The following is a 23,883-nucleotide window of genomic DNA, read 5'->3' as shown; positions in this document are numbered from 1 at the left end:
ATTATCTCCAGGTTGTGAGAACCAGTTATGTTAATTAATGATTTTTTGTGTTTGTTTCTATTAGTTTGTCATGAATAAATGACACACACAGAGTTTGTAAAATAAAAAAGTTGTTGTATTGAAAATGTACATGTTTGGCCTTTGGAATCATTGCTGCCTTGGCCGGCTATAGGGGCTGTGGGTTGCTTTCCATCATGTTGTTCTCCATGCCAGAAGCTATTTCCTGAGTAGGGGCCTAGAAGCGGCTTGTTATCAGTCTTTGACATTGTGGGCCTCCCACCCGCCTTGGTGCTGCTGCTGATCATCCTCCTCCTCTTCCTCCTCTTCCTCCTCCTCCTCCTCCGCTGGTGCACCAAGGCCTGGTGGCATTGGTTGGGTCTTGAGGATTGCAAGGTTATAAAGAATGCAGCAAACAACTATGAAGAGAGAGACTCGCTCAGACGAGTACTGCAGGGCTCCTCCTGAGTGGTCCAGACAGTGGGACCGTTGCTTGAGCACACTGATCGTCTGCTCAATGATGTTCCTGGTGGCGAGATGGCTCTCACTGTACCGCAGCTCAGCAGGGGTGTTGGGGTTACAGAGTGGTGTCATCAGCCAGGTGCACAGTGGATATCCCTTGTCCCTCAGGAGCCAACCACTTGGCTGATACGCTGCCTGGAAAAGCTCTGGCACAGCAGTCTGGCGCAGGATGAAAGCATTGTGGCTGCTGCCAGGATAGCGGGTATTGATGGCTAGAATCAGCTGTCTTTGGTCACAGACAAACTGGATGTTTCAGGAGTCTACCCCTTGTGGTTTCAGAAAACCTCTGCATTCTCCTGCGGTGCCTGCAATGCCACATGCATGCAGTCAATGATGCCATGCACCATGGGGAAGCCCGCTATCCTCGCAAAGCCCAATGCACGTTCATGCTGTTTGGCCCGGGTCATCAGGAAAGAGATGCACTGGTGTCTCCTTTTATAGAGGGCATTTGTGACCTGACGGATACAGCAATGGACTGCGAACTGGGAGATATTGGCGATGTCCCCAGTAGCTGCTTGAAAGGAGCCAGTGGCATAAAAATTCAGAGCCACTGTGACTTTCACTGACACCGACAGAGACATCCTGGTCCTCAGTAGAGGCTGCAGATCTGGCTGCAGCAGGTGGCAGAGCTCAGTGGCCACCTCCTTGCTGAAGCACAGCCTGCGCAAACACTGCTCCTCAGACAAATTAATGTCGGAGAATTGTTCCCGGAATACCCTGGGAGGGTAAGGTCTCCTGCGCAGAGGCCTGTTGGCCCTCCTCTGTCTGGCCATGATTGCCACTCTCTCTCTCTGCGTCTCTGATGCCTCCGATTCTGCAGGCGCAGGGCGACGCCCCGAATCAGTGCAGCCCCCACAGTCTCTTGACAATCGAAGTAATGAAGGTCAAATCCAAAAGAACCTGCAAAGTGATGCTCAGTAGCCAAAACTACTTCACACAGCGTTGACTCTATGCAGAAATCTCTGGCCTAGAATTTCAGTTAGCGCCCGCCCGAAGTTAGCGCCCGCCCCAAAGTTGCGCCCCCTTGCCGGGAATTCAGTGGCTTCGCCCTAAGAGGTTGGTGGAGCGCTAAAAGAGGCGTTCCACTACTATCTTTAGGCGCTAAGCCGGCGGTGCAGAGGGATAGCGCCGAGGCGGGGCGCAGCGCGGGTGCGGTCATTTTTTGATTGACAGCAGACCCCGTGGCGCCGACCAGCTCTTAAAGGGGGAAGGGACGATTTGGTCTGCTGCCACGCCCTGCACACTGCAGCTTTGCAAATAGGCCTCAACACTGCTGCTCAGCCCCAGGGAGTCATGGCAACGCCAGAGAAGGCCCGTGAGCGTGCCCTGCGCTTCTCAGAGGGTGATCTGGAAATAATGGTGACAGCTCTGGAGAAGAGGCGCAGGATCTTGTTCCCAGAGACTGGGAGGAATCCGAACCACCAAGAATACACCAGAGCCTGGAAGCAGATCGCCAACAGGGTGACGTTCACCGGCGATGCCCCCAGGACCCACAAACAATGTCGTAAAAAATACAACGACCTGACCAGGATTGTCAGGGTGAGTACCCTTTCCAGTCTCCTCCTCATTTTGCATGTACACCTGACATGATGGGCAAAGGGAGCTGAAAGTCCTAATGGCCAGCCCTCAGCCAGCAGCTTTGGGATAGTCATGAGCATCAATTGCCCATTCTGCACTCTACACTCTGGCCAAGCTATTCCACCATGGGAGGCAGTGCACAGTACATCAGAGCTACACTCTGGCCAAGCTATTCCACCATGGAAGGCAGTGCACAGTACATCAGGGCTACACTCTGGCCAAGCTATTCCACCATGGGAGGCAGTGCACACTACATCAGGGCTACACTCTGGCCAAGCTATTCCACCATGGGAGGCAGTGCACACTACATCAGGGCTACACTCTGGCCAAGCTATTCCACCATGGGAGGCAGTGCACAGTACATCAGGGCTACACTCTGGCCAAGCTATTCCACCATGGGAGGCAGTGCACAGTACATCAGGGCTACACTCTGGCCAAGCTATTCCACCATGGGAGGCAGCGCACACTACATCAGGGCTACACTCCGTACTTACAGCCCGTCCTTTCTCTTGCAGGCTAAAGTTGCCTATAATCGCCAGGCCCGTGCCAGGACCAGGGGAGGCCGCGCCAAGCTGCAGAAGCTCACTCGCCTGGAGGAGCGCGTGTGTGGGCTCATGGGAGCCCGGCTGATCGTGCCCACAGCGTGCGGAGTAGCCGACCCTCCACTGCCCGGCAATGGTAAGGACCTCGCCTTTTGGCCCTCTCGCGTCGCACTTGCGCATCCGAGCTACCTCCTTTGCCACTGTCCCACCAATGCGCTGAATGCCACCAGTCCTAACTCCCTCGCTGACGCCGTCTCCTCACTCTGAAGCTACTCTTGTGCATTCCTGCTTTCAGCTGGTGACGACCAGGACCCTGAAGCTGCCAGTGACAGCCCCTCCGAGCAGGAGGAGGAGGAGGAGGAGGAGCAAGAGCAAGCCGGACCATCAGGGGAACACTCAGGTCCCGCAGGAGAGGACGAAATGATTGACACGTCCTCACTGGACGAGTGCCTGGACCAACTGTCGCAGGGGATTCCAGCTTCTGGGACCAGTGGCGTCCAGCCACCCAGGAGCCCTGCGCGTGGGCCGCGGCCTTCCCCCCAAAGGGGGGAAGGATCAGAGGGGAGTGCAGTTGATCGGGACACTCGCCGCCACCAGCGTGGCAAGGTTCCCCTAGTTCGGTCCCCTGCTCCCCAGCGGGAGAGTCCCGACTCCAGTCCGGACACCTTCACCTCGGAGGAGGCGCGGAAGCTGGACAAGATGGCCGAGGATTCGGACCGGCGCCACACGGAGCTCATGAGCGTGGTGGGGCGCATGCCTGAGGCCATCGAGTCGCTGGCGACCAGTGTGCGCGAGTTCGGGGCATCAACTGCCGCGAGTGGCCGCATGCTCACTGATGCCGTCAAGACCCTGGCAGGTGTGATGCGGGCGCACACCAGGACAACAGGGGCACTCACTGCTGCCACACGCGCTGTCTCAGGCAGGCATCGCCAGGGCAGCCGCCGCGCTGGAGCATCCCAGCGAGCTGCCCCTCGGCTGATTGTTGCGGATCCTGCAGTGCGGGCCCGGCCGAGTGCCAGCGTGCCACAGCACCAGCCAGCGCATCCCAGACGCCAGCTTGCCCACATTGCGCCATCCGTCGCCGCCACTCCCCCACTGGGGCGTCAAGGGCAAGCGGCTGGAGCTGATGTTGGCCAGGCTCAGGTGTGCCACTCAGCAGCCGGCCCCTCGAGGCCCAAAGGCCGTGTAGGCCGCCCCCCAGCGGCATCTGGTGGAAGGACATCTGAGCCTCAGGCGCCTTCCCCCAGCCTCGCAGCAGCCACTGGGCAGAGCTTGCGAAGGAGCAGCAGGCCGGGCAGGGGAGGCAAAAGGCTGGACAAGGTCTCGCCCTCGCGGGCCACTCAGTAGAGGGTGTGGCCAGCTTTCGTTTTATATGGCGGTGGCCATCTTTCTTTTGCCCATGGTTGTTTGGTTCGTGGGCTTATTTTTTGTGTTAAGGCCGAGGTTGAGGCCAGGTTTGTACAAATGTGGAGTTACTCCTCCCCAGTTTGTGGGAGTGAGTCGTTTGTTGGGCTTTTTGTGGGGCCCGTTGATTGTTTTTGGGGATTCATGTGGGAAGGGGTTTTCATTTTTGTGTAATAAATAATTATCTTTATTCATACAGTCTGCATGGTTGTTCTTGTTAGTGTTTGGTGGCTTCGCCGGCTGAGGGCTTGCGGAGCGGCTGCATTCATCTTCCCTCATGGCCACAAGGCATTCCCTGACAGGGGGCTTAGAAGTAACGTGTAATAAGGTGGCGTCGCGCAGCCCTTGGCCCTGGTCGCTCCCTCCTGGGAACGTACTCCTGCTCCTCCTCCTCCTCCTCCTGCTCCTCCTGCTCCTCCTCCTGAGGTGCTGCTCCAACGTCAGGTGGCAGTGCCTGAGTCCTGCGGATAGCCAGGTTGTGTAGCATGCAGCAAACTACCACAAATTGGGAGACCCGGTCCGGCGAATACTGGAGAGCTCCTCCGGAGCGATCAAGGCAGCGGAACCGCTGCTTGAGGACCCCAATAGTTTGCTCGATGATGTTGCGGGTGGTTTGATGGCTCTCGTTGTAGGCCTCTTCAGCAGCGGTCCTGGGCGCGCGGAGCGGGGTCATGAGCCAGGTACACAAAGGATCGCCTTTGTCCCCGAGTAGCCATCCTCTTGGGGGAGGCTGTGCCTCGAACATGTCATGCACAGTACTCTGCTGCAGGATAAACGCATCGTGGCTGCTGCCTGGGAAGCTGGCATTGACTGCCATGATGCGCTGCTTGTGGTCACAGACCAGCTGCACATTCAGAGAATGGTAGCCCTTCCTGTTGCGATACTGCTCGCCATGCTCCAGAGGGGCCCGCAAAGCCACATGCGTACAGTCAATGGCGCCCTGCACCAAGGGGAAGTCCCCGAGTCTTACAAATCCCAAGGCGCGCTGATGCTGGCTCTGCAGGGCCATGGGGAAGGAGATGAATTGGCTTCTCCTTCTGAACAGTGCTTCGGTTACCTGGCGGATGCAGCGATGTGCGCCATACTGGGAGATGTTTGCTATGTCCTCAGCAGCGGATTGGAAGGAGCCGGTGGCATAGAAGTTCAATGCCACCGTCACCTTCACTTCCACCGACAGAGACGTCCTGCACCTGAGCTTTGGACGCAGATCTCTGCGAAGCAGGTGGCAGATCTCTGCAACCACCTCCTTTCGGAATCGGAGCCTTCTAACACATCGCGCGTCAGTCATGTTGAGGTAGGAGCGCTGCTGGCGGTATAGCCTGACTGGGTAAGGCCTACGTGGCCGACGCCTGTAGCCCCCTCTGCCTCTAGCCAGGGCTGCCCCTCTCACAATGCGTCTGCGAGCCCTACGGACATGGCGCTGCAGCTCCGCGTTGGCACCCCATGCAACCCCCATCAAATCCTGGCAAACAGTCAAATTTCGAAACGGCCACTTGCAGCGCTCTGGCCTGAGTCCAAAAATACCTGAGCTGTTGCTGCTTGAAACCAGTTAGCTATCCTCCTTGTTGTGTGTCCAGAAATGCGTTGCACAAGAGTGTTTGCTGCAAAATGGCTGGGCTTTATACTGGAGTGTACGTCCCCTTTAATTTGCGCCCCCCGGGGCCCGCGCTGGTTGTGTTGCATTCCTTTTTTCAAACGCTCCGGCCGCCAGCCGCACAATGGGGCGGTCCGACTGAAGTTTGGAATCGGGGCGGCCAAAGGGCGTTGCACGAGGATGTGACGTCATTTTCTGCGCGCGCATCCGGGCGGGCGCTAAACTTTGTGCCGGCGCTAACGGCCAACTTAATTTGGGGTGAGGCGCAAACTGCGCTGCGCCCGGGCGCTACACGCATAGCGCCCGAAATTCACTTCTCTTAAGGCGCTAACTGCTGGCGCAAGCAACTGAAAATCCAGCCCTCTCTCTCTCTTTCTCTCTGTCAGAATGAGTGATGCAAAAATGTCTCCTTTAAATAGCGGCCCCCCCCCACCCCAGCCCCTCACCAACTGGAAAACGTTCCAATCTCCCTGTCGTTGCTTGCGGCAGGCGGAAAGGAGGGGGGCGCCACTCAATATCCGGTCTGGGGCGCCACCGGGGTGTTGCACGCTCGACTGACGTCATGATCTGCGGGCGCAGGAGATCGGGGCGGTAGAGTTTAGCGCCGCCAGGAAAACTCTGATCAATTTCGCGTGCGGCGCAAACATCGCCACTCCCGGACGCTAGTTGCGTAGCGCCCCATTAGCGACCTCTTAGGGCACTAACGGGAGACACTAAGCAACCAAATTTTTCCCCCTTATTGTTTTCCTTTCAAGGAGTAGATAGAAAGATTTCTACTATAAATATATATGTTTTTTATTACTGATCTTTGTTCATTCATCTTTTGTTCAATAAATTCACTCAATAGTTTAAATGTAAAATGAGGGCTGATGTTGTGATGCTCTACCGCTTGTTGAAGATGAGAGAGAAAGCTTATGAAGGCATAGGATAATTCTGGTAGCTATTGTAATTCATGAAAACGTTGTCTGTTAATTTTACTAGGTGTCATGTATCTTATCATTCACGAAGAAATGACTCATGAAATAACACTGGGCGCCCAGCTGGTGGCGCCGTCCAAGGAGTATAAATACTCGGGCGTGGGCCGAGCTTGCACCGGACGTTTTTGTAACCAGGAATTAGTGATGTAACTAGAATCTCATGGTTGTGAAACAGTTGATTAAAGCCTTGTTTTATACTCAACCAAGTGCTTAGTGAGTTTTCTTACGTCACTAGGTATACTATTGAAAGCTTACATATATATATATGTATATATATGCACTCTCTAAGGTATAGGGAACTGGGAACTTAAAATTGAAAGGATGAAAGAAAAAGAGAGAAAAATCTAAAGTAGAGCAGAAAAGATTCAAATAAATAACAATGCTATCATGGTCTTGGCAGGATTAACAATGACCCACAAGAATTGCCTCATCGAATAAGGATTCTACTTAATAAAAATCTTCAATAACTATGGATCAATTTTTAAGTCTGCTTCCTGTCTGACCGCATTACCAGCTGCCAGGTAAGCTGTTTATCGCTTTCCAACTGAAGGGAAAGCCTTGAACTCTGTTTGCTTCAATAGCTTTGAAGTAGAACTGTTACATCTGACTCATAATTATCACAGTCTCATAAAAGGTGTACTCAACAAAAAGAGGGAATGTATTTTTAATGTCTTGCTACAGGATTGATAAAGAGTAGCAGTCTCCGTGCAATCAGAGGCAGAAATCTTTGCTCCACTGCTTTCCATTCAGTTCCATAGTTTGCCTAATGGTGCCATGGTCATTTATTGCTAATATTTAATTTGAATGCAGGATTATGCTAATCTCCATACTTTCTAAACAAACTCTACTTTTTTGAACAGCAGGCTGCAAAAAAAAGCACTAAAGAATGAATGATGGAAATAGATAGTAACTTAATCTTGAACAAACTCTCAGCGTGATAAATGGAGATGCCCGATAGTTCTAAAATAACATTATTTTCCATTAAATCCACAGAGCATATCTGGCAGTATTTACTTCCACCTTACATTGTCATTGAAGGTTTAGCTGCTTATTCAGACTACAAAGAATCAAAGCAGTTGAATGAGTGGCTGAGCTTCAGAATTAGTAAGACCTTTGCTGGCCTTCACATTTGTGTGTGGAGAGTTTATCAAAAGCTAATGTCATGCAGTGAGACCACTTGGAAACTGCAGCGTACAAAATGTGATTCCATGTAAACAAAATGATGGCACTTGGTAAAATGCTTTGATTAGAAACATTTGACAGCACAAAAGTAAACTAGGATATGTAGTCAGTATTTCCAAAACTGAAGCGAAAAGACAAAGGGGGAGAAATTGGGTATAGCCCCGTTTGGGGCGCTAGTTCTGGCGAAGCGCAAAGCCTAGCGCCAGTTGCGATTTAGCACCACCTGGCGCGATATTGGGTTGCAGCGCCCCTAAAGGTGATTGCGGCGCTAAATCAGGCACTGCACGCTACTCCTAAGGCGCTAACCCGGCCGCGCAACCCAATTTTGCCGCGGCGGGGCGCAGCGAGGGTGCTGTCAATAATCACTTTCCCTCAGACACAGTGGCGCCGGCCAGCTCTTAAAGGGGCAGGTCAATTGGCATCACCAGACACACTCACTGCCTTGTAGGCCTTCAAAGCGGTGGGAGCCTACCTGTGACGCACCAGCCTAGCAAGACATGGAAAGGGTGAGGCAGAGGGCGGAACAACTCACTGATGGGGCATTGGATGCTTTGGTTGGCGCAGTGGAATCAAGGCCAAGGAAGATGGTTGGAATGTGATTTATGTTTTGGACAGTCTCCCGGGTGTGAGAGTCAGTTATGTGTCAGTGTATTAGTTTTGCTTTCTGTTGCCATAGCTTTCTCATGTTTGAAGGAACCACATTTTGTTTAATGAAACACTTTCTTCATTTACAATGGCCATGCCTGCTATTTACATGCATCTTGCCCTTCACAGGCTTGGGGGTATCAGACCGGTTCCATTCCTGTTCTTGGAATGGCAGCAAGCATTCCCTGAGAGGGGCCTAGAAGCTACTTCTGATCAGCCTCTGATGCGCAGCCTGAGAAGAGCTGCTCGCATAGAAGTTCAGGCCAGCAGGCATCTCCTCAGCCACCGACAGAGATGTCCTGCACCTTATCTGAGGCTGCAGATCTGGCTGAAGCAGCTGGCACAGCTCAGTCACCACCTCCTTTCTAAATCGCAGCCTTCTGACACACTGCTCCTCCGGCATGTTCATGTAGGAAAACTGCTGTCGGAAAAACCTGCCAGCGTAAGGTCTGCTGTGGCGACGTCTGTTGGCCCTCCTCCATCTGGCCATGCCCGCCCCCCTCTCCCAGCGTCTCAGTGCCCTTTCCAGATGATTCAGCAGCAAGACGTTCCCCTCCAATGCAGCCCCCATAATAAGTGCCCACAGGAAGGTTCCCCATTGTCAAGGCTCACCAACAGCAAGGTGATGGTCAGAAGGCAGAAGATCGTCTGCCTGCACTGGCTCAGTGGTCCAATGGCTCTCAGTGTGCAGCTCAGCAACTCTTTGTAGCTCTCGAGGAAGTTGTGCTCCAAAAATGGCTGCCGCTTTTAAACCACACCAGCCCCCTTTAAATAACGCTCCTCCAGCCCGAGAGCGACTTGGTAAGGTCCAGGTAAGCTGTCATTATTAGCGCCAGGTGCTACGGAGGGGGGTGTCACTGAATTTCCGGTCCGGGGCGCCCAAAAGGCGTTGCACACTCAAATGACGTCATAATCAGCCTGCGCCCATGAGCAGGCGCTAAGATTTAGCACCGACGCTAAATGCATGCTCAATGCACCCGCCCAGAAATTGGCTAGCGCCCCACTTCTCGGCCTCTTTAGGCATTAATCGGTGGCGCTAACAACCGAATTTCTCCCCCTAGACTTAAAAAGATAAAATGAGGCATCAGTAGTTTAATGCAGCATGTACTGCACATTTTGGATATACAGCAGTGGTTTATACTCAATGGTTAACAGGTTTCGCATACCACTGCTGGAACTACTTTATAACATTAGTTCACGTGTTTCCCACTCCCTTATTTACAGTATAATTTATCTTCTGTCTCCCTTTCTCTCCTTTCTCGTCTCCCACTTTTCCTTCCTCTGTTTATTTTTGCAGTCTGTCTGTGATGCTGTTCTCATTGCCCAAGTCCACGTACCTCTTCAAAAGAGATTGTTGTCTTTCTTCCAGTTACGGCACTTACACAAAGTACAGTACTGATAGGTAATAGCAGTGATTTCTGATGTCCTGTGTTGTTCTTTGGCATCTTTTGCACTGCAAGGACAAATATGCAGTATAATGCTGTAAATTTCGGTCAAATTGGCAATTTGGCCCCACAGCCCACAAGTGTCCTACATCTATTTCAGTGCAGCCATAACTGTACATCTGTTCCAGTCTAACTGTAATCAGTGCTGAGCTGGTAATTTAAATGTTAGAACACTTGGGCACGCACTGTACTGCATTTAACTATCTAATAACAGAAAGTGCGAACTATCCCATCAGCTCTTATTAAGCTTGAGAAATTTCAGCAGTCAGGTTGGTGAGCAGAGCTCTGGAGTTGAGGAAGCCATATACTTAAAGCACACACAAGATGGTACAAGCTTGCAAAATAAGCACAGCTAACCATTCACAAAGCTCTCAGAGATACTGCACAATATAGTGCAGTACAACTAGCTGCGACAAAAATAAAACAATTTTGCCTAGTTTTAATCTGGATAATGATTCCCTTAAATTGGTTACAATAAATAAGGAGTTAAAAACCAACTGCATTCAGCCTAAATTGCTATGAGGGCAGTTTGGTTTGGTCTGTGAGCAGATACCTTAAGGTGGGAGCCAAACCACATAATTCAAACAAAAATATAACGTGCAATTTGTTCAGTTATGTGTATGACTGGCAGCTGCCTTTGAATTTAACTGACAGTTATTTCAATCCACAAAGCCCCAGAAACTGCTTCAGGAGCTGTTCATTAGTTTAGGTTGTTCAAATCAAGCAGAGTCGGTCTGCACCTTTCAACGAGACCAGATAGCTCCCATAGTTGGCGAGAATATAAGAACTACATATAAAAAAGCTAATTATAAAATGTCATTTTGAACTACAGGTTGCAAACTATTGTTTTCCTTGATCTGAGAAGTTAGTACTGTCTAACATCAACTGGTGCTGTCAGCCATGGCTCAGTGGTAGTACTCTCGCCTCTGAGTCAGAAGTTTGTGAGTTCACAGTCCAACTCCAGACTCCTGAGTACCAAATCTAGGTTGACATTTCAGTGTGGGACTGAGGGAGTGCTGCAACTGTTAGAGGTGGCCTCTTTTGGATGAGACCCATAACCGAGGCCCCTTCTGCCTTCTTAGGAGGATATAAAAGATCCCATTGTACCATTTCAAAAATGAGCTGGGGTCTCCTCCCTGATGTCCTGGCCAATATTTATCCCTCAAGCAATATTCATAAAACAGATTATCTGGTCATTTATCTCATTGCTGTTTCTGCGACCTTGCTGTGCATAAATTGGCTATCACGGTTCCCTACAGTACAACAGTGACTACACTGCATTAGCTGTAAAGGCTTTTATTGCAAGGGGGATGGAGTATAAAAACAGGGAAGTCTTGCTGCAGTTATACAGGGTATTGGTGAGGCCACACCTGGAATACTGCGTGCAGTTTTGGTTTCCATATTTAAGAAAAGATATACTTGCTCTCGAGGCGGTTCAGAGAAGGTTCCCTCGGTTGATTCCAGAGATGAAGGGGTTGACGTATGAGGAAAGGTTGAGTAGGTTGGGACTCTATTCATTGGAGTTCAGAAGAATGAGAGGCGATCTTATCGAAACATATAAGATTGTGAGGGGGCTTGATCGGGTGGATGCGGTGAGGATGTTTCCACTGATGGGTGAAACTAGAACTAGGAGGCATAATCTTAGAATAAGGGGCTGCCCTTTCAAAACTGAGATGAGGAGAAACTTCTTCACTCAGAGGGTAGTAAATCCATGGAATTTGCTACCCCAGAGAGCTGTGGAAGCTGCAACATTAAATAAATTTAAAATGGAGATAGACATTTTCCTCGCAGATAAGGGAATTAGGCGTTACGGGGCAAGGGCAGGGAAGTGGACGTGAGTCTAGATTCAGATCAGCCATGATCCTATTGAATGGCGGAGCAGGCCCGAGGGGCCGTATGGCCTACTCCTGCTCCTACTTCTTATGTTCTTATGTTCTTATGTACTTCATTGGTTGTAAAGCATTATGTGACATCCTATGGACATGAAAAGTTCTTTCTTTCTAATTATATCTATATTTTTAAATATTATATTATTGTTATTTATGCACTTGCTCATCTATTGTTCAATAAATTAGTTTGGCAGTTAAAAATCTAAAATAAGGTTTGTTTTAGTGTTACTCTGCAAAGGAGAATCTTTGGATGGAAGCAGGTGACAGATCCAATAGCTGAAGAAAATCTGTTTGTTATCTTGGGGTAGGCTATCAAAACTTACCTAGATATCAGGGCCCGTGATGACACGCGATGCATAAGGAGTGAAGAGTCACCTATAAGAGTGCTGTAAAATATGAAAATTAAAATATCTGGCATAAGGGGAGAAAAGACCCAAAAATGTAACACTAAGGCATATTTCTTCTTACTTTCTCGTGGATTGTTCCTTTTTCTAACCACTTACCCCCTTTCTGGACTTCTTTCTATTTTTATATCTATTTGTTCTTTTTCACTGTCTTCATCACAGCCTATTATTTTTCACTGTAGAATTCTCTGAGTACGCTGAACAACACAAACATGCACCGAGCCCAGTATTCCAAGCCATATGACCACTTCACTGTTGCAGGACCAAAGTGTACGAAAAGCTGATATTTAAAGATATTTAGTAGACGAGAATCATATATGTATAACTTCAAGTGTAACCATTGACCAAATAATATTACTCATAATTACTCCTGGGTAATTCGAAAACTTGTTCAAAATGTAGCTGCACAGTCAAAAGCAGTTTTGACTAAGTTTTGATAACAAACAGCGACAGACTGCTAGTGAAGGTTAAATCATTAAATAACATATTATATAATGCTGTATAAAACTTAGAATTCACTTAACAAAATTATAAACAAGATAACACTGAACATGGTAAAGTTGGTGGAAAAGTACTGGAAAGGCGGGATGTTACCTTAGTCTGAGTGACAATGGCATTTTGGCCATTAGAACCAATTTAAAAAGGTGATTTTGTTAAAGACCATATATGGACTCTGGCCAAACCAACTTTTGATAAGAAAAGGGTTAAAACCTCGATACCCAAAGAACAATTTCACACAGACGTACTGCGAGAACAAAGGAACAGACTTAAGACGACGTCATCTGTGTCCGAGAGGTTCCAGAGACCTAGAGCTGTGAGCTACTCATTAAAACTATCGCCTAATATTAAGTATATTACGCTGTATGCTTAATAAATCTTGATCTATTGCTCAAATGTACTGGCTGCTGCCTATTGGTGTCTTGTCCAAGAACTCAGAGATCTATAAGATCTTACAAAAGTTAAATAATTTTTAAAAATTGAATTAATGTAAAAATGATTTTCAAGTTCGAATGTGTGGTATTAATAGAAACTGAACCTTGGGTATGATGAATTATGGTAGGTAAACCATTTGTGACAACCCCGTCATAATTCATTAATTCCTACAGTGCGAGTGAGTTATGCAGCCTGTGCCAACACAATTATGTTCCATAATGCACTGCATCCTACTTCTGCCCACAATCCACAATACTGTAATTTATTGAAACCCTAATTCAGATGACATCAGATTTTCCCTTCACTGAGATGGAAGACATGATTGCACATTCTAGGAGTGTGACCTAGCCAAAATCTGACAAGATGCCCTCAACTGAGGCAATTGAATTTGAGTGACAGGCAACTCTGGGATTGGTGCTTATGACCTTTTGGGCTATAGTCAAATCTTTCTACCCCATGAGTTGCTGAGCTGCTGAACTGCAGCATTTTTGCACACTATTAAGGTGATGGTTCAGATTTCTCAGTTTATTAAAATAATGCTATTCATAAAGAAACCATTTTTCTTTTCCAGTATTGAATTTCTTCCCTTGGAGGATGCTGTGCACCATTTATCCTGCTGCAGCTTGGATGGTATGACCTGTAGACTTTTCCACAGTCTGTATCAATGATGATCATCAAGCAGAATCACAACCTCTTTCAGCTGGCTGGATTCATTTTTCTCTCCTTTCCAAAGAGAAAATGCTCACTTGCACATAGCTCTCCATTTAGTAGCCCAGTGAAAACATTTCCCTCACTATTATATAAGAACACGGGGTGGGAGAGGGGGTGGTGGTGGGATCTGCAAGAAAGGAAACATGCTTAAATATAAATGAAACAGGAAAGGAGAGCATGGGACAGACTAAACTAAGGGAGGACATAAATGGCCAGGGAACGGTAGCGTAAATGGTAATGTCACTGAGCTAGTAATCCAGAGGCCTGGACTAATGATCCAGAGAAGTGAGTTCAAATCCCACCAGGGCAGCTGGAGAATTTAAATTAAATTCAGTTAATTAAATAAATCTGGAATAAAAAGCTAGTGTCAGTAATGCTGACCATGAAACTATCGGATTGTCATAAAAATCTGTCGTCCTTACCTGGTCTGGCCTATATGTGACTCCAGAACCACAGCAATGTGGTTGACTCTTAATTGCCCTCTAAAATGGCCTAGCAAGCCACTCAGTTGTACACAACCGCTACGAAAAACAATAATAAGAATAAAACTGGACGGGCCGCCCGGCATCGACCTCAGCACCGGCTTTGGACTCGATAACGGCACCCAGCCCAATCGACCCTGCAAAGTCCTCCTCACCAACATCTGGGGACTTGTGCCAAAATTGGGAGAGCTGTCCCACAGACTAGACAAGCAACAGCCTGACATAACCATACCTTTCAGCTGATGTCCCAGATTCCTCCATCACCATCCCTGGGTATGTCCTGTCCCACCGGCAGGACAGAGCCATCAGAGGTGGCGGCACAGTGGTATACAGTTGGGAAGGAGTGGCCCTGGGAGTCCTCAACATTAACTCCGGACCCCATGAAGTCTCATGGCTTCAGGTCAAGCACGGGCAAGGAAACCTCCTGCTGATAACTACCTACCGCCCTCCCTCAGCTGATGAATCAGTACTCCTCCATGTTGAACACCACTTGGAAGAAGCACTAAGGGTAGCAAGGGCACAGAATGTACTCTGGGTGGGGGACTTCAATGTTCATCACCAAGAGTGGCTCGGTAGCATCACTGCTGGCCGAGTCCTGAAGGACATAACGGCCTGCGACAGGTGGTGAGAGAACCAACACGAGGGAAAAACCTACTTGACCTCGTCCTCACCAATCTACCTGTCGCAAATGCATCTGTCCAGGACAGCATTGGCAGCAGTGACCACCGCACAGTCATTCTGGAGATGAAGTCCCATCTTCACACTGAGAACACCCTCCATCGTGTTGTGTGGCACTACCACCGTGCTAAATGGGATAGATTCAGAACAGATCTAGCAGCTCAAAAAACTGGGCATCCATGAGGTGCTGTGGGACAGCAGCAGAATTGTATTTCACCACAATCTTTAACCTCATGGCCCGGCATATCCCTCACTCTACCAGTGCCAGGCGACCAACCCTGGTTCAACAATGAGTGTAGAAGAGCAGCAGCAGGCGTACCTAAAAATGAGGTGCCAACCTGGGGAAGCTGCAACACAGGACTACATGCATGCTAAAAAGCAGAAGCAGCATGCTAGAGACAGGGCTAAGCGATCCCACAATCAACGGATCAGATCAAAGCTCTGCAGTCCTGCCACATCCAGTCGTGAATGGTGGTGGACCATTAAACAACTACCGGGAGGAGAAGGCTCCAAGAGTATTCCCATCCTCAATGATGGTGGAGCCCAGCACGTGAGTGCAAAAGACAAGACAAAAGACAAGGAAGCGTTTGCAACCAACTTCAGCCAGAAGTGCCGAGTGGATGATTCATATCGGCCTACTCCCGAGGTCCCCACCATCACAGAAGCCAGTCTTCAGCCAATTCGATTCACTCCACGTGATATCAAGAAACAGCTGAGCGCACTGGATACAGCAAAGGCTATGGGCCCTGACAACATCCCAGCTATCGTGCTGAAGACTTGTGCTCCAGAACTAGCCGCACCTCTAGCCAAGCTGTTCCATTACAGCTACAACACTGGCATCTAGCTGACAATGTGGAAAACTGCCCAGGTATGTCCTGTCCACAAAAAGCAGGAAAAATCCAACCCGGCCAATTACCGCCCCATCAGTCTACTCTCAATCATCAGCAAAGTGATTGAAGGTGTCATCGACAGCGCTATCAAGCGACACTTACTCACCAATAACCTGCTCACTGATGCCCAGTTTGGGTTCCGCCAAGACCACTCGGCTCCTGACCTCATTACAGCCTTGGTCCAAACATGGACAAAGGAGCTGAATTCCAGAGGTGAGGTAAGAGTGACTGCCCTTGACATCAAGGCAGCATTTGACCGAGTCTGGCATCAAGGAGCACTAGTAAAACTGAAGTCAATGGGAATCAGGGGGAAAACGCTCCACTGGCTGGAGTCATACCTAGCACAAAGGAAGATGGTTGTGGTGGTTGAAGATCAATCATCACAGCCCCAGGACATCGCCGCAGGAGTTCCTCAGGGCAGTGTCCTGGGCCCAACCATCTTCAGCTGCTTCATCAATGACCTTCCCTCCAACATAAGGTCAGAAATGGGGATGTTCGCTGATGACTGCACAGTGTTCAGCGCCATTCACAATTCCTCAGATAATGAAGCAGTCCATGCCCACATGCAACAAGACCTGGACGACGTTCAGGCTTGGGCTGATAAGTGGCAGGTAACATTCACGCCACAGAAGTGCCAGGCAATGACTGCCTCCAACAAGCGAGAGTCTAACCACCTCCCCTTGACATTCAATGTCATTACCATCGCTGAATCCCCCACAATCAACATCCTGGGGGTCACCATTAACCAGAAACTTAACTGGACCAGCCACATAAATACTGTGGCAACAAGAGCAGGTCAGAGGCTAGGTATTCTGCGGCGAGTGTCTCACCTCCTGACTCCCCAAAGCCTTTTCACCATCTACAAGGCACAAGTAAGGAGTGTGATGGAATACTCTCCACTTGCCTGGATGAGTGCAGCTCCAACAACACTCAGGAAGCTCGAAACCATACAGGCCAAAGCAGCCCGCTTGATTGGCAGCCCATTCACCACCTTAAACATTCAATCCCTCCACCAGCGGCATGTCGTGGCTGCAATGTATGCCATTTACAAGATGCACTGCAGCAACCCACCAAGGCTTCTTCGGCAGCACCTCCCAAACCCGCGACCTCCTCCACCTAGGACAAGGGCAGCATGCGCATGGGAACACCACCACCTCCAAGTTCCCCTTCAAGTCACACACCATCCTGACTTAGAAGTATATCGCCGATCCTTCATCGTCGCTGGGTCAACATCCTGGAACTCCCTACCTAACAGCACTGTGGGAGTACCATCACCACACGGACTGCAACGGTTCAAGAAGGCAGCTCACCACCACCTTTTCAAGGGCAACTAGGGATGGACAATAAATGCTGGCCTTGCCAGCGACGCCCAGATCCCATAAACGAATAAAAAAAAAAAAAAAATAGCATTATAGAACAGGAATGTAAAAAGATGGTTAAAAATAAATGTAACCCCTTCACGGTTCTCTAGATGTATGTGAGATGTGGTCTCTGTTGTAGACAGTATTCTATAGTCCAGTAAGGAGATCACTACTACAATGGCTTAATTCTAATTATCTTACTTTATAGTTTTAACTTCAGACAGTATAAGAAGATTACAGGTCAATGAACTAAATTAGACATTTGCATACATTAGAATGAATCTAGACATAATAAACATACATTCTCCATTTACATGGATTCAAAGGAGAATCTGTCCCTGTGTCCAAATTCGAGTGCACTCTTTCGTTGGCGCGCTTAAGTTGGAGCTCATGGTATGTATAATGTCTGCAAGACTTACGACTCCGAACCCCTTCGTTGAATTCTCTTCACGATCACTGAATCCCACTTTGAGTTCTGGATGCAGAGCTACTAATACGAAGGGCGGCGGCCGAGTTTGGAAGCCCGGGACGGGATGCGGCAGCCATTTGCCTCCTGAGCCCTCTTTTCAGAGCTCCTGCCCTCTTCTCTTCCAGTCGCTCGCGTTTCCCGCTCGAAAAACCCGACTCCACCCCTTCCTCCTGGGGTTTCTGCCTGGAGACTGCGCAGCCTCACTGTCTGCAACAGTTGATACTGGTGCAGAATTATGGAAAGTCTGCTCTTAGTCACATTGTGTCCTTAAAAGTTCTTGCCGTACCTTCACATGGGCAACTTTAACCCAGGGATTTATAACAATGATAATACAGTGTCTAAGTTAAAGATTGATAACCATACTTAGCGTACTTAACATTTCCAGTGGGTATTACATAAAGTGAGAGGAACTGCTATTAAAAATGAACTAAAATATCTGTACAGCAATGCACACAGTATCCATACTAAAATAGGGGAACTGGAGGCAATAATAAGTTGTGAGGAACCAGATATAGTCGGGATTACTGAGACATGGGAATTAAACATTGCAGGGTATAACAACTATAGAAAATATAGAGTGGGGAAAAGGGAAGGTGGAGTAGCTGTACTTATTTGAGATAACATAATGGCAGTAGAAAAATGTAACACAGACATCAGTAAGACATGGTGTGGAGATGCCGGTGTTGGACTGGGGTGGACAAATGTAAGAAGTCACACAACACCAGGTTATAGTCCAACAGTTTTATTTGAAAGCACAAGCTTTCGGAGTGCTGCTCCTTTGTCAGGTGAAGTGGAGAGATGCATAAAGACACAGCTTATATAGTCAGAGAATAATGCCAGATGATTACAGGTAATCCTTCTAACTGCCATGTATCGCACCTCGGCAGAGAGATAATCACAGCAATCAAAGGTGGGAATGGTATCCAAACAGGTCAGTCAGGAAAACATTACATCAAAGAACAATGAGGTGGGGTCACAAGGGGTAAAATGTTGCAAATGCTGGGGTCTGTATGAAAAACAAAAAACAGACAAAGAACATTTTCTTTGCTGGAAATCACAGCAAGTCTGGCCGCATCTGGGTAGAGAGAACAAGCCAACGACGGCTCGAGTCTGGATGACCCTACGCCAGGTGGGGTTACATGTAGCGTGACATGAACCGAAGATCCCGGTTGAGGCCATCCTCATGAGTGCGGAACTTGGCTATCAGTTTCTGCTCTACGATTTTGCGTTGTCGTGTGTCTCGAAGGCCGCCTTGGAGAATGCTTACCCGAAGATTGGAGGCTGAATGTCCTTGACTGCTGAAGTGTTCCCCGACTGGGAGGGAACACTCCTGCCTGGCGATTGTTGCGCAGTGTCCGTTCATCCGTTGTTGCAGTGTCTGCATGGTCTCGCCGATGTACCATGCTCCGGGGCATCCTTTCCTGCAACGTATGAGGTAGACAGCGTTGGCCGAGTCACATGAGTATGTACCATGTACCTGGTGGGTGGTGTCCTCACGTGTGATGATGGTATCTGTGTTGATGATCTGCCATGTCTTGCAGAGGTTGCCGTGGCAGGGTTGTGTGGTGTCATGGTCGCTGTTCTCCTGAAAGCTGGGTAATTTGCTGCGAATGATGGTCTGTTTGAGGTTAGCGGCTGTTTGAAGGCAAGTAGTGGAGACGTGGGGATGGCCTTAGTGAGGTGTTCATCGTCATCGATGACATGTTGAAGGCTGCAAAGAACATGGCGTAGTTTCTCTGCTCCAGGGAAGTACTGGATGACGAAGGGTACTCTGTTGGTTGTGTCCTGTGTTTGTCTTCTGAGGAGGTCTATGTGATTTTTTGCTGTGGCCCGTCGGAACTGTCGATCGATGAGTCGAGCGTCATATCCCGTTCTTACGAGGGCGTCTTTCAGCATCTGTAGGTGTCCATCGCGTTCCTCCTCATCTGAGCAGATCCTGTGTATTCGCAGGGCTTGTCCATAGGGGATGGCTTCTTTAACGTGGTTAGGGTGGAAGCTGGAGAAGTGGAGCATCCTGAGGTTGTCCGTGGGCTTGCGGTAGAGTGAAGTGCTGAGGTGTCCATCTTTGATGGAGATTCGTGTGTCCAAGAATGAAACTGATTCTGAGGAGTAGTCCATGGTGAGTTTGATGGTGGGATGGAACTTGTTGATGTTATCGTGTAGTCTTTTCAGTGATTCTTCGCCGTGGGTCCATAGGAAGAAAATGTCGTCGATGTATCTGGTGTATAGCGTTGGTTGGACGTCCTGTGCAGTGAAAAAGTCTTGCTCGAACTTGTGCATGAAGATGTTGGCGTATTGGGGTGCAAATTTGGTCCCCATGGCTGTTCCGTGTGTTTGGGTAAAGAACTGCTTGTCGAAGGTGAAGACATTGTGGTCAAGGATGAAGCGGATGAGTTGTAGGATGGTGTCTGGAGATTGGCTGTTGTTGGTGTTGAGTACTGAGGCTGTCGCAGCGATGCCGTCATCATGGGGGATACTGGTGTAGAGTGCCGAGACGTCCATCGTGGTGAGGAGTGTTCCTGGTTCAACTGGTCCGTGGGTGCTGGAAGAAGTCTGTAGTGTTGCGACAGAAGCTAGGGGTTCCCTGTACGATGGGTTTCAGGATGCCCTCGATGTATCCAGAGAGGTTCTCACACAGGGTTCCATTGCCTGATACGATAGGACGTCCGGGTGTGTTGGCTTTGTATATCTTTGGGAGGCAGTAGAAGTCTCCCACGCGGGGAGTACGTGGGATGAGAGCGCGTAGGATGCTTTGAAGGTCTGGATCGAAGGTCTTGATCAGTCTGTTTAGTTGGCGGGTGTGTTCTTTGGTCGGATCTGCGGGTAACTGTCTGTAGTGTTCCTGGTTGTCCAGTTGTCGGTATGCTTCTTTGCAATAGTCCGTTCTGTTCTGTATGATGATGGCTTCTCCTTTGTCTGCTGGTTTGATGACGATGTTGCGGTTGGTCTTGAGAGCGTGGATGGTGTTGCGTTGTGCTCGGGTGACATTCTGGACTGTTTTGTGAGTGCGGCTGATGAATCTGGTGTTGATGCATCTCCTGACAGTTTGAGCATACATGTCAAGCTTAGGGCAGCAACCCTCCGGAGGGGTCCAATTTGACTCTTTCTTCTTCGGTTGCTGCACTGCGGGTCCCTCTGTCTGCTGTTCTGGATCATTGGTTGTCTCATTGGGTTCGCTGCTGACATCTTGGGATTTGTGGAAGAATTCCCGGAGCCTCATTCTCCTGATGAACTCCTCTGTGTCTGCTGCGAGACCGATGGGGTCCATTTTGGTGGTGGGGCAGAAATTGAGCACTCGGCTGAGAACTTCAATTTTGTCTGGTTGAAGGGTGTGGTCGGACAAATTGACGATGGACTTCCCTGTGGTTTCAACCGTGGTACCGGCGGAGGCTTGGTTGCTGCTGGTGGTGATGCCGAGTTTCTCAAGCTTCCTGTTCTTGGTGTGCATGTAGGCAGTGTAGTTCCGTTGCCTCATCTGTTTGGCGGTGTCTCGTAGCTGGTCTGCTGTGTCCTGAGCACAGGCTGAGAACATGGACTCTATCTCGGTTTCGAGGTTGCGGCGTCTGCACCACCAGGTACATGGTACATACTCATGTGACTCAGCCAACGTTGTCTACCTCATACGTTGCAGGAAAGGATGCCCCGGAGCATGGTACATCGGTGAGACCATGCAGACACTGCGACATTGGATGAACGGACATCGCGCAATAATCGCCAGGCAAGAGTTTTCCCTCCCAGTCGGGGAACACTTCAGCAGTCAAGGACATTCAGCCTCCGATCTTCGGGTAAGCATTCTCCAAGGCGGCCTTCGAGACACACGACAATGCAAAATTGTAGAGCAGAAACTGATAGCCAAGTTCCGCACTCATGAGGACGGCCTCAACCAGGATCTTGGATTCATGTCATGCTACATGTAACCCCACCTGAAGTAGGGTCATCCAGACTCGAGTCGTCGTTGGCTTGCTCTCTCTACACAGATGCGGCTGGACTTGCTGTGATTTCCAGCAAAGAAAATGTTCTTTGTCTGTTTTTTGTTTTTCATACAGACCCCAGCATCTGCAACATTTTACCCCTTGTGACCCCACCTCATTGTTCTTTGATGTAATGTTTTCCTGACTGACCTGTTTGGACACCATTCACACCTTTGATTGCTGTGATTATCTCTCTGCCGAGGTGTGATAAATGGCAGTTAGAAAGATTACCTGTAATCATCTGGCATTATTCTCTGACTATATAATCTGTGTCTATAGGCATCTCTCCACTTCACCTGACAAAGGAGCAGCGCTCCAAAAGCTTGTGATTTCAAATAAAACTGTTGGACTATAACCTGGTGTTGTGTGACTTCTTACAGCAGTAAATCTGTTAGCATTCAAAAATATGCATTTTCCCTTTCTTTATGGGCATAAAACAATTAAAATATTTACATGTCTTCAGAGTAAATGTTTTCCACTCTGTTCATTCTTTTCCTCAGCAACATCTGGTATCCTGTGGACAGAACTCCATGCTATAAACGTTGGTTTATAAACTGGGAACTGACCTTTTGGGATAAATCCTAAGACCGCTGCCACAATCTTCTGATTCTTCTGTTTGACATTAAGCAGCGAATAGTCAAGCAGGGAGACGCTGTGGAGTATCAGTAAAGGGAACAGAGCAGCTTCGTAAGGGTGTTTGGCAGCCCTCGTTCGAGATCTGCCAGTCAGCTTTCTCCTTTTGTTAGGATAGTTGCTGATCTATTTTATCCTTGGCATGGCTACATATTTCATCAACATGGCCACCTCTCTCCAGTTAATATAGCCTGGAATTTTCTTTTAATTAAATGCCAACTGCAACTGTCTTTCTACAAAATTTGACAACAAATGGAGTGAAGTCACACTGTGAGATATTGGCATAGGAACACGTTGGCATGACATTTCTTTGCATTCTATTTTAATGAAGGCATTCATCTGTTTATTTTAATCTATTTTATCTGGTTTGCCCAATAGTCCCTCTACTGCACCTGTCAATGGATTGTGAAAGAAGTGTATTTAAGCACAACACAAGCTGAACATGTGGAGAATTTTAACTCGCTTTACGGCACTGCTGTGTCCGACATCTGCATCTTAATGTTTATAACTATGAGGTCATGAATATCGGAAGAAAGATGAAATATGCACAATGAATGGTCCTTTTTAGGAAAAATAATTTTTGACACACTAGGAATTGAACTGCTGCTGACCTCTGTCTTTTTCAAAGTCAAGAGCACAACACGTATTGACGGAGACTCCAGAGAAGGTGTATGGTACGAGGATTCTATTTTACAGTTGGTCTGTGGACATGAAAGGGCCCTAAATTTTAAAGAGAGGATTGGGTTGGGCATTGCCTATCCCCACCAGAAGTGGGCCACCCAAAGAGATAAACTAACAGAAAATAACAACATCAAATCCAAATAGAGAAATCAGGGAAATTTTTAATATTCTGTGTGGTGCTCACCAGTCACAGTAAACATCCAATGAGCCATTATACACTGACTGCATGTTACTAAGCAAGGGTCACCTAGGCTCAGTTCATTCCCTCAGAATTCTTTTTCAAAATCAGCCACAAAATAAGAATCATAATCAAGTTAACTTTATTTTTGGCAGTTGTTGATTTTCGATGCTTCAAATGACTGACAACTGCGTCAGAAAAAAAATCTGGAAATGCTGAAATGTGAAATAAAAGCAGAAAATGCTGGAAATACACTACATCTGTAAAGAGAAAAGTCAGGTTAATGTTTCAGAGCGAGACCTGCTACTCTTGAAACCCCAGGGTTCACATCTGAAACGTTAACCTGTTTGTTTCCCTTTTTAGGTGCTGTCAGACTTGATGAGCATTTTCAGCACATGACCGAGTGAAGTTGCTGTTTCTGACTGTGTGAGGAAACTGAATTAAAATATACACAACTAAAGTGACAAGATCTGTGCAACAGCCTGGGTTGATGACATTATATATTAATGTTAATTCAACTCCAGACATCATTAGGTTCAGTAACTTGTCTCAGCCAGTTCCTCTAATGATGTCACCAGCACTGATGCTCAAAAATCAATCGAGAACAGAAAAGAACAAGTGATACGATATTTTTAAAAATCTTATTTCTTCTTAATGATTTGATTTTTAAACAGGATACTGATTGTGAGACTTTTCTTTAAACAACAGGTTAATGGT

General features: G+C 48.1%; 1 protein-coding gene across 1 annotated transcript; it reads left to right on the top strand.

Annotated features, from left to right (window-relative positions):
• The first annotated feature begins 1,717 nt into the window (after nucleotides 1–1,717).
• LOC147106309 (uncharacterized) lies at nucleotides 1,718–23,573 on the top strand. Its single transcript, XM_086009767.1, has 5 exons — nucleotides 1,718–2,058; nucleotides 2,613–2,775; nucleotides 2,935–3,129; nucleotides 7,608–7,718; nucleotides 23,530–23,573. Exons 1-5 carry the CDS (start codon nucleotides 1,813–1,815, stop codon nucleotides 23,571–23,573), a joined length of 759 nt encoding a protein of 252 aa, XP_085865893.1. The 5' UTR covers nucleotides 1,718–1,812.
• The last annotated feature ends 310 nt before the right edge of the window (nucleotides 23,574–23,883 follow it).

This window comes from Somniosus microcephalus, chromosome 16 (genome assembly GCF_052327205.1).
Source record: "Somniosus microcephalus isolate GS21.2 chromosome 16, FLI_Smic_1.0, whole genome shotgun sequence".
Lineage (NCBI taxonomy): Eukaryota > Metazoa > Chordata > Chondrichthyes > Squaliformes > Somniosidae > Somniosus > Somniosus microcephalus.
The sequence above is the reverse complement of the archived record's forward strand: the minus strand, read 5'-3'. Positions and strand labels throughout refer to the sequence as shown.